Source organism: Pithys albifrons, chromosome 1 (genome assembly GCF_047495875.1).
Source record: "Pithys albifrons albifrons isolate INPA30051 chromosome 1, PitAlb_v1, whole genome shotgun sequence".
Taxonomy (NCBI): Eukaryota; Metazoa; Chordata; class Aves; order Passeriformes; family Thamnophilidae; genus Pithys; species Pithys albifrons.
The window spans coordinates 28,296,817-28,313,273 of record NC_092458.1 but is presented as its reverse complement, the minus strand read 5'-3'; the positions used below and the strand labels follow the sequence as shown (position 1 = coordinate 28,313,273).

General features: G+C 42.2%; 2 protein-coding genes and 1 long non-coding RNA gene across 5 annotated transcripts in view; 2 read left to right on the top strand and 1 right to left on the bottom strand.

The window, feature by feature from the left end:
* DHRSX (dehydrogenase/reductase X-linked) overlaps nt 1-16,457 on the top strand; it is a 218,515-nt gene that overhangs the window by 26,231 nt on the left and 175,827 nt on the right. Inside the window, exon 1 of one of the 2 annotated variants that reach the window (XM_071548350.1) lies at nt 15,672-15,970. The exons of the other annotated variant lie outside the window; for it this stretch is intronic. Coding sequence (XP_071404451.1) covers nt 15,859-15,970 — 112 coding nt within the window. The 5' untranslated portion in view covers nt 15,672-15,858. Of the gene's footprint in view, nt 1-15,671; nt 15,971-16,457 lie in introns of those variants that run through there. 2 annotated transcript variants of the gene reach the window in all.
* Nucleotides 1-16,457, top strand: part of ZBED1 (zinc finger BED-type containing 1) — a 50,669-nt gene that overhangs the window by 22,753 nt on the left and 11,459 nt on the right. Inside the window, exon 1 of one of the 2 annotated variants that reach the window (XM_071548300.1) lies at nt 15,880-15,970. The exons of the other annotated variant lie outside the window; for it this stretch is intronic. The gene's annotated coding sequence lies outside the window, so the exon portion shown is untranslated. Of the gene's footprint in view, nt 1-15,879; nt 15,971-16,457 lie in introns of those variants that run through there. 2 annotated transcript variants of the gene reach the window in all.
* Nucleotides 730-15,610, bottom strand: LOC139668656 (uncharacterized). The gene is made up of 4 exons (XR_011697105.1): nt 15,442-15,610; nt 15,254-15,357; nt 5,085-5,202; nt 730-3,589 (listed from the first exon to the last, which is right to left on the bottom strand). It is a non-coding gene; the product is annotated as an uncharacterized lncRNA (long non-coding RNA).

Genomic DNA, 16,457 nt, shown 5'->3' with positions numbered 1-16,457 from the left:
TCGTCATACTAATGTCAAAGGGAAGGAAGGAAAGAAGCAAGGAGTAGAGACAGACTGCCTGTTCAGGACATTGTCAGATAAGAAGTGCTGGAAGGTGTCAGAACTTAGCTAGTAAAACAACTGTGGTTAGCGAATGTAGAGATTTTCACAGTGCTTAAAATCTCCCCTGCAAAATCCTTGTTCAACATCAGAATGTTCTGGTTTGTGAATTTAAAGTGTTTAATTTTCCTATTCCTTTAATGTTGACTTTACAATCATATTTTAATACCAAATTAAATATTACAATATGTTCCTACTAATATGTACTGATATATGTGGGACAGTGTTTTGACAGTATTGAATACTTAAGAATTGTAATTTTTCAAAATTCTTCTTCAGATTCAGCATGAAAACAAATGTTGAAATATAAGGGTTTCCCCGAGCGTGGAAATTCTAACCAACTGTAATTATAATTATCCTATACACTTTTGTTTCTGAAGCCAAATAGAGCAATGGCAGCTAGAATATGCAAGCCTGCATATTGTAGTTTATTGAAATTCACAGCTTATGCTTTTCATTTGAGCAATTTTTCTTAATTTTTATTTTCTTCCTGTGTATACAATGTCTTGGTTTGAGATAAGCAACTGCCAACCCCCCCAAGCACAGAGAGAAAAGCCTCCCTCCTAACACCAGGGAAAGGGAAGAAAAGAGAGGGGAAAGGAAAAAAAACACTTCAAACTGCATTTATACTAAAACTACATATATTTTTCACAGAAAGAAGGAGACAATTAGAAGAGAGTACAAATATACACTCACACAAGTCTGCAACAAAAAGTTCCCCACCTCAACTTCTTAACAAACACACAAATTCTACTGTCCTAACCACACATTACTTAAGAAGAAGCTTATTCCCCAGGGAGACAAACCCAAGCAGAAAGGAGAGACCCAGAACAACATATTTTACTTTCCTGAGGTACCCTGTGAGCCAGCGGTGGGCCTGGTCCTCTCCATCCCCCCTGGGACAGCATCGTGAGTCCTCCCAAGAGGAGGGCTGAGAAGCGACTGCCTTAACGACTCCCACACTGGTTCCTACTTCCCCGGAGATGATGTCATAATGTGGTATGGAATACAAAGTTACTGGCTAGAAGAGGTCAGCTGTTAGCTCAGCCCAGCTCAAGTCAGCTGACAGCTTCAGCCTAGTCCACACTTCAGAGCCCAAATCTAGGCCCACCTAGGTGAACCCATAACATACAACTTATGCAAGAAACATTTATTTAAATCTTTTGCTCCATTGTTTCCAGCATCAGACATTTAAGCACTGAGACTTTAGCAAAACATAAAATGTGTTTGACTTGATATGACAACATTTGTTTGACCTGTTCCCTTCTTGGTTAGGTTATGAGATTACACACTATCTGGAACATTTTTTTCGGTTTATACAACATGATTTAGACATACCCATCAGCTCCACAGCTTGGCTTGGGCTGTGCAAGTTGGCTTGTGTTACGTAGCTGTTGTCCCATGGGATTTATGGTTAAGCAAGCCAAATCTATTTTCCCTGCAACCCCAGCAACAATTAATGATGTTGTATGAGGGTAGTTGAGGATATAATTTGCAGTGACGTTGAATCACATGACGCCTTTTTTTTGTTGTTGTTGGTTTTGGGTTTTTTTTTGCCTGGGGTCACTTTCTGGAGCAAAATCACATCTTAATTACAGGGGCCCTGTGGTCAGTCAACAAATCTGAGACTCAAAGGCAGTGTTGCAGAGACTAGTGATAAAGCAGAACAGTGCCAGTTTGGACAAGAGCTTCTGTACAGCATTTACATTTCAGTTGTTGCTGCTTTTTTTACTCTTGAGGAAACCTGCCCCAAAAGCAGACTGGCCACTCTGAGGGCTAAAAAAGCCCCCAGTGATTTAGAAGATGGAGGATTGGCTCCCAGCTTGCTCAAAGATGCCCAAGAGAAAGAAGGCCTTTTTGTTAGGACCAATAGAAAGACCGCATCTTGAGTTGGAAGGTGATTCTGGCTGCTGTCTTGTCCTCTTTTTGTTATCTGTCGTTACAGACCTGAAAGGGTGCTGGGTATTTCAAGCCAGCCCTCCCTCCCCAGCCTCCCTTGTACAGTATTCTTGAATATTCTGCCTAGCTCTGCCCTCTCATTTTGCAATTAGGTGTCATGTCCAAAGAGAATCAAAGCCTACTGAGATGTATTCCACAGACTTGCTGAGCTTTGATCCTGGCCCTTCATGCATTACCAGAGAAAATTCGCAGTCTAAGAAATTTATGTCATTCTTGTAAAGATATTAACAGCTGCAAATTGGCTGTTTGCAGCCTGGCTACAGAATCATAAAATCACAGAATGACTTGGGTTGGAAGGGATCTTAAATTATCTGGTTCCAAGCCCTCTGCCATGAGCAGGGAACTTTCCACTAGACCAGGCTGCTCAGAGCTCCATGCAGCCTGGATTTAACATTTCCAGAGATCAGGATTAGGACTAGGACTTTCATGAAAATAATTGGCAGTGTGTGTGTGGCTCGACTTCACAAACGAAGATTTGGGAAGGGCTGTCCCCACGTGGGTGTGCCCTTCCAGCCTGCACAGTGGATTTTAGGTGAGGCTCAGCGTGCGCAGAACTGGCCCCACCGTTTAAGTCCTGAGGTTCATCTGCCGCGGCCGAGTGAGCTTGGACAGTGCCAGTGAAGTCCTCAGGACTAGAACCTACAGCACCCAGCATTTTCCAGGAGGTCTCCCATCCAAGTACTAATCCGGGGCTGACCCTGCTTAGCTTCCGACATCTGATGGGATCGGATGTCAGGGAGGCATTTAATTGGCAGTATGGACAATGAAACCATGCAGCCCTTCTCTCCGTTCTTCAGTTGGACTATATCCACTCTTGGCATTTTGTTACTCTGTGACACCGAAAATGGCAGGTGATGTTGAAACTCTAAGACTTTAACTTCTCATGTCACTTGATTATACCTTTAAAAGAACGTGATTTATGATACTGGCTTTGCCCTCCTTGCTGTGCTGGGAGACAAAGAGGTGCCTGATGAGGGGTATCCATCTTCACTGGTGATATTTTGATTGGAATTGGTGGGTGCTAAAGATGCAGGAGTCAGTGATCATGCCTTTTGAAATATTAGAAGGTGAAGAAATATGCTTGAGGAGCTGGCAGATTTTCAGAGGGAAAAAAATCAGAAAAAAATCTCTGTTAGGAAACCAGTGTTTGCTGACTCTATTAATTAGTCTACAGGGGTTTTGTCATGTAATTGTTACTGAACTTAATAGATATATTTCTTTCTATGTACACATTAGGGCTTATTCGTAGCTTGAATATTTCAGTTAGTTTATTCCATAGGCAAATAAAGGGACACTGACAAATAGGCAAAGCCTAAAATTTTGCAAATCTGCTAAGTCTCAAAAAGTTACTGTGGGCGTATTTCTTCTGCTTCTAAGACTGCTGGAGCTGACTGGCAATTGGGAGTGCTTGGTATTCTTGTAGTGATCTTCCTCCCTTCCAGACCAGCTCCCCAGACGCATCATGGCATGGAGACGTGAGATCATGAGTTTGGGTTTTCTCTGTAGAGACATCAAAGGCAGAAGCCTCGTGCTGGAAGCGCAGGTACAAGGCAACAAAGAAAAATAAACAGAATCCATGCAGAGAGCAGACTGAATCAAGAAAACAATATAATAGTAAACAAGGTAACACTTTTTTTCTCATTTCCAAACTCTGCCTAGGAGGGCTGGTAAATAAAGCCAGTCAATCTGTGGAGTGATTCCTAGACAAGAAAATGAGTTAATGTGCAGCAGAGCATGCAGCTGATGGAAGAAGACTGCGTGCACTGTCACTACCTGCTTGCTCGTTTTCCCGTGAAATAAGTATTTGCTATCAGCATTGATGATCATTTCTGGAAATGCTGGACAGGGATGATTAAATCACATCTCAGATGCATGTGGCTTTCAGTCACTAATAATCTTGTGTTAGTTTTTTGTTAGTGCCTACAAGTTACCAAGAAATTTATCTTCTGGGTAGTGAAACCTATTCTCCTCTCTCTTGTAAATGTAGAATAAACTTGAAATCAGTAGTGTGCCACTGATGCGTAGCAAACATAATTGAAGGTAATATGATTTCTATTTGCAGGCGCAATGCTAATACTGAAAGAAGAGCAAAGTTCCCCTTTGTGCAAGAGGCCCCAATTGCACTAAAAAATTACTTTCTGAGCACTCAAAATTATGTACTTCTTGTGTCTCTCTAAAAGAGTGAATGAATTTCATTCAAAGAACACAAACCAACCCCATAAAACTATGTCCAGTTGGTTGGGTTTTCTACTAAAATCATTGTGGTTTGTATAAATGGAAACTAGTTGGTCTAGGAGCAAAAAAAACCAAAAAAAAAACCAAAAAAAAAACCAAAAAAAAACCAAAAAAAAACCAGAGCCGAGGTAAATGTACTAAGTAGGACTATCATCCAGTGCAATGATCAGAAAATCGACTTGAGGTTATTAAGAGAAAATGATTGAAACTATCAGACTAGTGCATAGCAAAAAACCCTCAAAGATAATAGATTGCAATAGATTGGTCTGTGCAAGGAAGAAAATAACAGGTTCTTAGTGTCTGGAAAAAAATATTTTTTTTCTGGGAAAAAACCTGAAGCATCTATACACTCAACAGGTGTGTTTCTTTTCACATATGATACAGTTGGCAGCTTATGTCTATGTGTGTATATCAGGTGTTTGCTTTTATAAAATTATATTGATTTTTTAAATCTTTTTAGAAAACCTGTTGCAATACATATGAGCATAGAGAATGATACAGCAAAAACAAGAGATAAGTCATTTACATGGTTTGCCCTCCCCAGCAGGAATAAAATCATTGTAACTATAAATCAAACAAGTTATTACAGGGCTCAAACAGACCTGAAAATTCCAAGTCACAGAAGCAGATAATTAAAGAGGAAAAGTTGTAACCAAGCCTTATATTTAAAATGTTTCAAGAACTCAATGTAAATAGCTTTATTTGTTTTCTTTTCTTCCTCTCTCCCTCCCTCTCTTAAGTGGCAAACAAATGTAATTGGAAAAAGAAAGTGAAGCAAAAATATTACTTACATATTGTCTTTAGCAGCATAGTGGCCTTATTGGTGAAGGGGTGATGCAGTCCCTGAGTATGGCTGGAGAATGGCACAGATGGAGGGCTGTCGTGTGTGCTAATAAGCAGGCAGATGCTCTGAAATGCATTTTGCAGCATTAGATAAGATTCTGGCTTGTCTCCATTGGTGGTACCGATCTCATTACTCTCAGCACATGAAGAGATTCTACCCTCTAAAGCCAGCACTGGATGGTTGTAATGAGCTGCACCAGTGCTGGAGACAGCCAAGAGAGACTGGGAGGAGAATTTCAGGAAAATAGCTAGTGCAGTTTTCATATGTATTTTCATACGACCTTGCAGTTCAAAAAAGGGTAGAGAGCAGCACTGTATGACTAGCCAATTCTGTGCAGGCCTTAACAAGAACATCCCTTGTCAGTGGTTCACTTATTACTCATACTTCAGTCTCTGCATAGTTTACACTTATACCGACAACTCTTTTTGTGTATCAGTCTCAGTTACATTAACAGACACTCCATAGTACACTTTGAACAGGGGGTGTCTAAATAAAAGTTAACAAATTGTGTTGTATTGTGAACTCCCTCTGAAGAGACATAAAAGACCTTTTTCAATAAACAGGAAATGAGTAAGACAGAAAATCAGTATATAAAATAAGTTGTTTAAAGATAGACTGAGAATTTTGCTTCCTGCTTCGTACAAAAATGAAGGGCTATGCAATGAAATTAGAAGGTCGCAAATTATAAAAATATTAAAATATTTTGTGACACAATGTATATAATCGTATAAAAGAAATGCAGCACAGCTAGAAGAGACAATAAAATTGCAAAATAATTTGGAGTATCATCTGCATATCAAATACAAAGATACAATGGCAACAAGACAAAAAATGGATATAAAATCTTCAGAATTTTAGCATAACAACCACTACTAAATAGCAGTATAATAGGTGAAAGTGAGAAGGAAAGTAGAGACTACCATATAGAAGGTTATCGGCTGAGAAGGTTTTAAACTTTCTCCTGAGATATCTAATCCTGATCTCTTTGACAGATATATACAAAGCTGTGCTGATTTTCTATCTCATCCAAGGTGGCTGTTCAGTGCCTGATCCTGTCCTTGATCATGGATTCATTCATACGCATTTCTGAAGCTGAGGACAATTTTCTTTTATGACATCATGATCTAAACTAACCTTTTGATTAGGAGCAAGAACACTTAATAATTAAATACAGGGAAAATTAAACCTGCAGGTAAAAAAAAAGCCATTTCTTTGGGCCTGAATATGAGCAAATTTGTACACTTTTCTGCAAACAAACTGTATTTTGATGTAGTCCTCTTTCACTTCATACTTTCCGTGTTTAATCAACAACAGCAAGAGTGATACAATCAGATACTTGATTGCTATTCGTGACATATTGTAAACGGTTGCAAGACAATGCAAAACCAGGGCATAATTAATACTGTGACAAACAAAAAACATGGGAAACCAGATACAAAATGTGGTTATTGGCTTCTCTGTGAAAAAAAACGATAGTTAAAAACAGTGAATTGACTCTTAATAGTCTCATTATTGAGAAGAAAAACCCCAATAAAAGGCAAGCTGGCCAGAAGCAAGATGGGTGCAAGACCAAACATGCAAATTGCAGGAAACCCATTTGTTTTGCAATTAGAAACCCAGCCAGTAAAACAGTGAGCATAAAACTGCTCACATATATGTAATCTATATTTTTAGGTGCTTGCTCTTCTTTAATCTGGAAGAGTAGTAAAGACTCTGCCATTTACAGTTTTCATAGATAAAAACCTATTCTGTTTGCTAAGGCTTGCAATTTGAACATGTGGTTACCAGGAGAATTTGCTCTCCATCTCTAATTTTTGTGTAACAAGTGCATGTTATAGTCAATATAACTCCTTTTTTTTCAAAGTCGTAATGATGCTATAATGTGATTTATATACAAAAAGGTCCCTGCTCTTTGGAGGAAAGAGGTAACAGTGTAAACCAATACCTTTAAATGCTTCCCTAGTCACTTCTGAGTACAGGAAAGGCCATTCCCCTTCCACGTGAGTAATAAAATTTCAAACTGTTATTTTACTGTCTGTACACATAAACATGCGTATATATTTGCAATGTATATGTATATCCTTTTTTTATTATTATTATTATGTAAAGCTGCCTAAACTCACTTTAGCAATCTAGACCTTAGATAAATCTGCTTTGAAGTGAAGTCAGGAGGTAGTAAAACACGTTCTAGCTGGGATTATAGAATAAAATGTTCTGTAATGCTAAAGCAGTTTATTCCAAACTTATCAATTAACTATCAAAGTGAGAGGTCTGACTGGGTGATGGTCTTTTTGCAAGTTTCTAGAAAACAAATAGCGTAGCTTTAAGAAGTAGCTTTAAAGATTGCAACTCATCACTTGAATTGTTCATTGGTTTGGATTAAGGCCTTTTACTTGATGAAAAATACTTGTTATAAAACCATTTTAAAAGCTTCTTATGCATGTGAAATACCTATGTCATTTTATAATGTTATGCTGGTACTTAAACACATGCTCTTACACACACACCAAAAAACCCCAAACCCAGAAACAAATTTCATATATTCAAGCAGCGATAGCTGAGTCCTTTGTGTTAGGCTTATCATCATTAAATACTGAGTGCAAATGGCTGATATTACTGAAACAGCAACAGTAGATTAGAAAGCAGTATGAAACTAAGTATCTGAAATGCACTATTTCTAACCATTGCACCTCATGGGAATCTGAATTTCATCTATCAAGCTCGAGCAATCTCAGCTCTCAGGGCAGCCAAAGGACTAAGAAATACCCACTTTGTTACATATTTGAGAATCTCTAGTGAGAGATTTTTAAAAATGTCCAATGTTTCATTCTAAATTGGCTCAGCAGATTGGGATGTGATGATGGTGTTGAATTAAACTGCTGTTTTAATAGACTTGGAAATTAAACTATCATAAGTAATGGATTATGTATAATCAAAATAGTTTATGACCTCTGAAAAACAGGAAGACTAAAATCGTATATAAAATTGGAATCAGACATAGAATTATAGAATATTTTAAGTTGGAAGGGATCCAAAAGGATCATTGAGTCCAATTCTCTGTTCCTTGCAGGACTGCCCAAAAATAAACCACATGACTAAGACCATTGTCCAAACACTCTTTGAACTCTGGCAAGCTTGGTGCAGTGACCATTTCCCTAGGGAGCCTGTTCCAGTGACCAATGAAAACTGAAAGTGTTTTCTTAACAATTCTCAGGATGAGCCTTTGGCTTTCTCCAGCCTTTAAATTATTATCATCAGCAGAATGAATATTCTCTGATGATTTCTTGGACATACATTCCAGGGGATCAAACTACAACTCTGGGACATTTTGTGCTTCCTCAGAGACAAGTGTTAGAGGAGAAAGTGTAAGGTGTGAGTCTTGCTGAATCTTCTCTGCAGTTGTTCTTAAGGCAGTTCAGCACTGATCGCACTATGATTTGATTTTATACTGACAAAAAAGAGATGAAGAATGAAAAATAAAGCTGTGTTTACAGATACTTGGACTATCCCAAGGGCAAGGGATGAGAAATGGTTTCTTAGATGTTTGCTCTTACCTTGTCTATGTCATATGTGAATGTGTCCTCTACAATAGCAGGATCTCCTTATTATTTTGCTTAACTTTTCCTTGTTAATTTCTTGGCCATGTGATCTTTTTACACCATTGCTTTGTGCTTAGTAAATTAATGTAATGCAATGCTGTAGAATATCCTAAGTCCAAACCAGTACTGCACAAGCCAAACATAAACAAGTTATATAACACCGCAATCATTCATTTATTATAGTCAGTGGAGGTTTCAAGGAGTACGTAATCTTTTTGGACAACTGACAGGCAGTTGTGATCAAAAGAAAAGGGAATCCAGTGACTGTAGGCAGATAGAGAGACAGGTTTGTCTGGGTGATTAGAAAGTGAGATGGAATTGGGAAAAATGAGAGAAAGCGTCGGTTGTCCCACAACAAGAAGTAACAGTGCAGAGACTGCTGAGGAGGTTAGAGGAACCAGCTGCAGCAGTAAATGTCTAGGGAGATAAAGGAGAGAGGCCACGATGACAAATAATAGTACAAAGCATCTGTGCCAGAGGGAAGGATAAAAAGAACTGTAGACTGGGCTTAAGGAGGCTGCCAGACCCTTTCTGATTCTCAGTAATCCTCCAGTATATTTGATACAGAAGTGAGAAAAATAACATCAGGATTCAGACACCACTCAGCTCAGGTCACTGTAGCATCTCTGCTGTTTGTGATCCACTTCTCTGCACATCCCATAAGCACACCTCCACCTGAGGTCAGGGTTGAGCAGCTGGCCCCAGTCCTGTCAGAGGATGAATGGTTTTACCGGACCAGGATTTTCAGCTTCACTTGCATTCAGATATCGTAACCCTACAGACCAGAAAATTGCCCATCTTCCTCCCTCCCACTGCATGATGTGATCTGGGTTAGCAGTGAGGTGGACCATTTTTTAGGAAAGTTAAAGCGAATCCACCTCTAGCCTTCAATTCCTATCTTGTGTCACCTAAATGTCTTCCTTTGCTCAGCATTTGCATCATGGTTTGGCCTGATCTTCCCTCTAGCTTGTTCTCTGCATCTCTTTAACCATCACCACATTTGCTCTCTCATATGCCACAGTCTAGAGAAGGCAGCCAGAAAAAAAACAGCTTTAACAACAACAACAACAAAAATAAGAGATGCTCTTCCCATGCTGAAGTTGTATAGTGCTACTGGCAGAACCTGCCCCCAAGGAGCCCAGGAGTAGTCCTGAAGACATGTATTAGCTCCAAGAAGAAGTCAATTGTTAAAACAGGAATATGTGGGAAAAGTATGTTCATGCTGGTGCGAGGCACACACAGACAGATGGGGACACAAAGCCAGGTCGCTCCAAGCTGTATGAAAAGCTCACAGCAGGTAAGAATTGCCCTCTTCAGGCAGCAGCAGGTGCCTGCCTCCCCGACTGTCTAAAACATCAGCCACACTCCCAACTTCACACTGATTTCTGTGGGGCACTGCCCTTGCCACTTTGACCATTTCTGTCCAACTCTGAAGACCTTGACATTCAAACTCCATGTCCCAGCTTCCTTGACCTGGTCACTCATCTGTCATCAGTACAAGGACATGCAGCTTATGGTGTGCAGTCACCTGTGTATCAGTAATGGGTGGGACTCAACACAGTTGATATGCTCAAAACCAAGGCTCCCATGTCTTTGCAGGATTCAGTCCCATCACTTCCTGAAGCTGACTGGCCAGCCCCAACAGCAGTGAGTTTAGTGTTCAGGGAAGTGCCCACGGACAGCACAAATGAGAACAGTGAACTCTGCTACTGAACCTTCAATACTAACAGTAGTGGTGTTGTCATAGCCCTGTTTGGTTAAGAGTACAGGCAGGATTACATGTGCCTGAAAGCTTGTCTGCTGCGTTCTCGTCACAAACCTTGCCTTGCATAATATTACCATATATGGTACTCAAGTATACTTGCAAGTAGATGCAAGAAAAATACAGGTGCAGATCAACTCATGATGACCAGTTTTTGAGAAGCAATTCTGCTTTTTTATTTCCTTCATATCAGAATGACGCGAACTATGTGTCTGACGAAAGATGTGTTTATCTAAGGAAGAGATCAAAGATGTGGAGGACCTGAGTGTCATGGAAAACTCCTGCTTTGGACCATAATAATCTTCCTGGCTGTTTGTTGACCATTAACCAACACTCTAATTATGTGTTGGGTTGTGTTCCATGGGAAATGCCACAGGTGCTTGCAGACATCCCTATACAAACACTGCCAATAACCACATGGCAGTTATTGACACTAGATATTTTTTAACAGAAATGAACTAACTCTCAACAAATCCATTGCTATATTGGGCATAATTAACCTTTTTTTTTCCATAGCATTATTTTATTGGTGTTAGAATATTGCCAGGACACCTTACTTGCTTAAATCTGTCTGAAATTCCTCTGCTCCTTTCCTGCCGTGATTAACAGAAATAATTATGGTGCAACAGCTTTTCCCTTATCCCATCTGAGACACATAAGCCAGGGGTGGATGTGGAATGGAAGCTTGACACCCTCCTCTTATCTTGCTCTGAATTCCAAATGAAAATCAATCACTTTGCTTTGGTGTCTTTTTACTGTGGGGTTTTGTTTCAATACGCATGTTCTTATCCCCTGAGTGCTTATCATCACTTGTGTGCAGGATCTTATCAAAGGACTTTTGAAACTTCATGCATGTTAATCAATCAATTTATCTACTTACAGACATTTTTCAATAAATCCAGGAATTATGTAATATGCACTGCTAATTTCTGTATGACTTATTCTTTCAGCCAAGTCAAGTTGCCAAATACAATTTGAAGGCTGTTAATACCCATCCTCAATTCTAAATAATTTAGTATTTTTAAGTGTTTTATGGAAAAAAGTTATTTTTAACAAAAGCTTATGTATTTTTGTTAGCAGCTTACCTGTTTTATACTTATGTTCCTTAGAAGTGTGGTGTGTAAACATGTTTGGAGATTTTTTAAAAATTATTTCTGTAACTGCTTTTTTTCCTACATACCTTCTTCTGACTCTTTGGCCTCTTGAGTCTTGACTAAACTGCAAGAGGGATGCTCAGAACTTACCTGATATGGAGAAAGTGTATGAGAAGAATGCAAACTCAGACCCAACTACTCATGCTCCAGGCCTTCTAGACCAGATACATCCTGAAAGTGTGGCATACACTGAATACTAAGATGCACAAGTACAATAGTTGCTGCAGAGATGGCCAATTAAAAAAAAAACAAAACACACCTCAGTAGAAGGAATAAGCACACTACGCTTCTTACATAATAGCTGAGAGATCTGAGCATTTGGTGGAAGGGGAAAGTTGTCCCTATTCCCAGACTCTATTTTCATGTATTAGTCTATATTTCATCTTGTTCTTCTCTAGTCTAAAAAGCATAAGGCTCTTCACGAAGTATGGATTGGAACACTTGCCCCATTCCCATGAACTTAAATGCTAGGCTAAAACCCCTCAGATTTCTTTGCTTTACTGTGTTCCTGTGCTTCACATCTTTATGACTATAGCCACACCATTAAGGGTCAGTTTTTCACAGTGAGACCATTTCCTTGAAAAGTGAAATATCTCAGACTGAAAAGGATCAAAAGTCATCCCTCTTCATAGGCAAATGCTGTAGTACTAGTTCTGTTACACAGAAGGTCAGTCTTCTACTGTCTACTATCTGTCTTCCCCAGTGTTACTAAAGAAAAATTAATGTGTCCCATCAAGTAATTGCTCAAAGCAGAGGAACCTGCTCTCAGTCCCTAGGATTTTCTACTGCGTAGCTTGGAGACACCCCTCTCCCCTTGGCAAAGTTTCTTTCCCCTTCCAAGTAACTGACCCTCCCCAAGCTACTACAAACTGCCAAAGAGCTTACTGCTCCATACAGTCCTGCTATGCTCAAGTGCCCAGTATAAGGCAAGATGATGCCTACTTAGTTTGAGGGTACCTAAAACTACTCTTCTTTTGCAAAGAGGAAGAAAAGCAAAGCATATGCAGTCTGTCAAGGTTGCCTGCAGGTGCTCAAAACCCTACAAGGATTCCAAATGCAATCCCAAATGACTGTTTCCTGGCACTGCCTATGACTGTGAGCAACTCCCTATTAAAACTGAAACCTCCTTGGGCATTTAGCTATATTCACCCACACATGTTAAGCAGATCCTGTTGTGGGAAGATAGACACTTATCTCTTGCCTCAAGTCCCAGGACAATCCAGCTCAGGAAGACAGGCATTTAAATCCCTTTTAGAAGTCTGAAAAATTAGCAGCAGTCAGAATTGTGTCTGGCTGCTTCTGGTATGGGCCATCAAGTTCGACATATGCCCGTAAGCTTGAGAGCATGTCTTAAGTACAGGAGTGCAAGTGTACATTTTACAATTTGAGAGGGACTCGTGTCACCACTGACATCTTATGAGACCACCCCAACTATTATGCCATGCTTTGGCAAAAAGCATCAACCTCTCCTACAGAATTTGAACCTCTGTGTAGTGAATATGAGGAGTTGTTGGCTTCAGTTCTCAAGAGAAGAAAAAACAAGGGGAGCAAACTCACATACCTAGAAAAGATGTGCCACACAGGAGGCAAGAAAAACAAGGTATGACCTTATAACCCTCCACACTCTGTGCCAGAGAGCATCTGAACTGCTAGGATAACCTTGGGTTTGCTTTTGTCTTCTCTGATGTGGCCCCATACCTCACATGTTCCTGGCTGTACAGGCTCTCAGCTGCAACACTTACCTTCCACAGTACCCAATGGTTGCTGATTATGCCATTCTGCTGGGAAGTTTGATCTCAGGGTTTAATTAGAGTCTAGAAACATCACCCACTTCCTTTCTTACAGGTTTTTGCATCTTTATGCAAAATGTGGGTAGAAGCACTGTTGATCTAATTAATATCAGTCCTGCAGGAGGGACAGAGAGGCTGGATCACGTCTAGCTGGAGTGTTAGGAGTGTTTCTGATGTGTTTCCAAGAGGTTATCACTGCATTAGCTGCAGGCCAGCTTTGTCCACTGGCTCTGTGAGTTCATTTGCAGTCAGTGGAAATGAGGCAGGCTAAGTGCCTCAAAGAAAGCTGTCATTTTCTGCAGGTCTTCAGAAGTGCCTCTCTTTCTGTCCTGTGCCCATAACCAAAGCTGAGGAATTAGATTGCTCCTTTTGTCCTCTCCAGAGCTAAGACATCTAAAACTTCATTGAGGAAACAACATCTCAGTGAGGTAGCTAAAGTATATGGATGAGATTCCAGCCTGAATACTTCAGGCTTTGCAGTAAGTAATTGCAAGAAAAACCCAAAGTGCCAATAAGAAGATGCAGATTATTGAAAACCAAGGAAAAGGAAGTATCAAGTAAAATTAGTGTGTATTGTAAGACAATATTTGAGAAGAATCAAAGACCTTCAGCCTTTTGTTAATATCTTCATTTTCCCCCCATGCCCCATAAGCCTTTAGAAAAAATAATCTAATACTCTTTAACCAAATTTTTCTCATCCTTTCTGTGAAGTTGTACTTTTGAACCATGGTGGGTTGAAAATAATTGTAACACCCTGAGAAAAAGTAGCAGGATCAATAAGACTAGAATGTTAACCCATCAGTTTTCCCCCACTTAGTCTAATTCTTTGGATAGTGTTGTCCGAAAAAAGACAGAGGAGTATTTACTGCAGTAGCTTGAATATGCATCAATTGATTTTATTATACTGGAAAACCCAAGAAAGAATGGTATATTTATATATAGATCATGTAAATACACTGTAGGCAAGTTTCACAGTTTAATGTTGAAAGAGCTTTCATTAATGCTGTAGTTCTGAGAAAAGTATGTAAAGCAACATAAAAGAGTAGAGATTTGATTTTTTACTGAGATAAGTTGAAAGAATAATTCTCCTTTACTAAATGTCAGTGTTTCTTCTTTCATGTCTTTTTATGTGTTGCTCTTTTTTACGGCTCCATGCATGGTTGTGAAAAATATACATTAAGAATGAATCCCTCACTGATGTGACTTCATGATGTTTATTATTTATGTTTGCATAATTCTGTGTGTTAATAAAAAAATAATCACCAGAGATGCATAAAATTACATGGTTGGTTTTGTCCTGAAGCAACTACACATTATGCTTTATGTGTATTTCTGACAGAAGACAGAAAGTCAGTTCTTCTGAGCAATGTGATCTGACATTGAAAAAGTATGTTGTTAATTGTATTTTTTCTAGAACATAGGAAGAGATTACATTTTAAATGCACTTTTAGAACTTTGTATGGCTTCCCATCATTCTCAAAGACAAAAAGTTACCTAAAGATGTGAAATTGAATATGTACGTCAATGTCTCCTATTGTGAAATGACTGTTCATATTTTTTTGTTTTGTATCGATATTGAGACTCATCTGCAGCTGAAACCCACCAGCTACCAGAAGAGCTAGAGGGTAGGATGTGCTCTTCTGTCCCGAGTACTCGGCGTCTTAAAAATAGGGCTGAAGGACTGAAAACTGCTAACACAAAACTTTTGAGATACACCATACGATACAACAGGTATAACTGTAAAGAATGCAGTCAAGTTCCTGATGTAGAAAAGCTCTGTGTTATTGAGCTGCATTTGGAGAAATCCATACCTGCAACTGAGACCACGAGGGGCGTGAGCTTGAGGGATGCCTGAGGTGACATGGCCCGTGCCCAGATCCAGCGATGCCCGTGGGAGGCAGCAGCAGCCCCTCCTCTGTGCCAGAGAGAAGGGAAATGGTGAGACAACCCGATGAGCGCTTTCAGCCACGGGATCCTGAGGCAGCGCCGTGTGGCTCACCCCGCCCGCACTGCCTGCTCGTAGCTGTCACAGTCCTGGCAGCGACTCCCTGCGCCCCAGCCCCGCCGGCCGAACGGAGCGGCTGTCACGCCGCCCCCGCCTCGCCGCCCCTCTCCCCGTGCCCAGCTCCCCGGGCGTCCCAGCGGGGCCGCCCTGCCGCTACGGCCGCTGCCGGTTCGCCGCCACCCCCCCTTCCCTTCCCCCGCCACCGCACATGCCCAGAAGGGCGGGAGCCGCGGCGAGCCGGGCGCTGCCGTGACAGCGGCGGCGCTTTCCCTTCCGTAGGTCGGTGGGGGCCGCGCCGCCCCCGGCCCGGCCCGGCCCGGCCCGGCAGACACAGCGCCCGCCCGCCCGCCGCCCTAAGTGCCTTCCCCGCCGCGCCCCGAGCCCGCCGCCGCCGCGGGGCGGGAGGCGGCCATGTCGCTATTGTCTACGCTGGTGCCCTTGCTCCGGGTGTACTGCATCGGCCTCCGCGTCATCCTGCACCAGCTGCGCCGCCGCTTCCACCCGCGCTGTCCCCCGGCCTCAGGTGAGCACCGCAGCGGCGCCGCGGGGCGGAGCGGCCCCGGGCCGGGGCTGCCGGAGAGGGGAAAGTTTGCCGCGCCCGCCCCACCCCCGCGGGCAGGCGGCAGCGCCGGGGCCGGCACCGCACGGCCCGGCCGGGAGGGCCTGACAGGGTAGGGTAGGGTAGGGTAGATAGCACAGGGCAGGACAGGCCAGCTGCGACCTTGGCGGCACCGCGGGGCGGCCGCGCCGCATCCGCCGCAGCGGGGCAGGGGCTGAGGCACCGCGGCGGCCCCGGTACGGGCGCCGCCACCGCCACCGGACTCCTGCCTCGCTCCCCTCCGCCGGCCGAGCGGGACCCGCCGCGCCGCCCGAGGCCAGCGGCCCGGGGGGCTGCAGCTGGCTGGGCGCCCTCCCCTCCCCGCCCCGCCCTCGCTGCCGGCGGCGGGTCTCGGCCCCACCGCCCCCTCCGGCCCCCGGGCCGCGGCCGCCCCGGACGCGGGGCGGGGCGA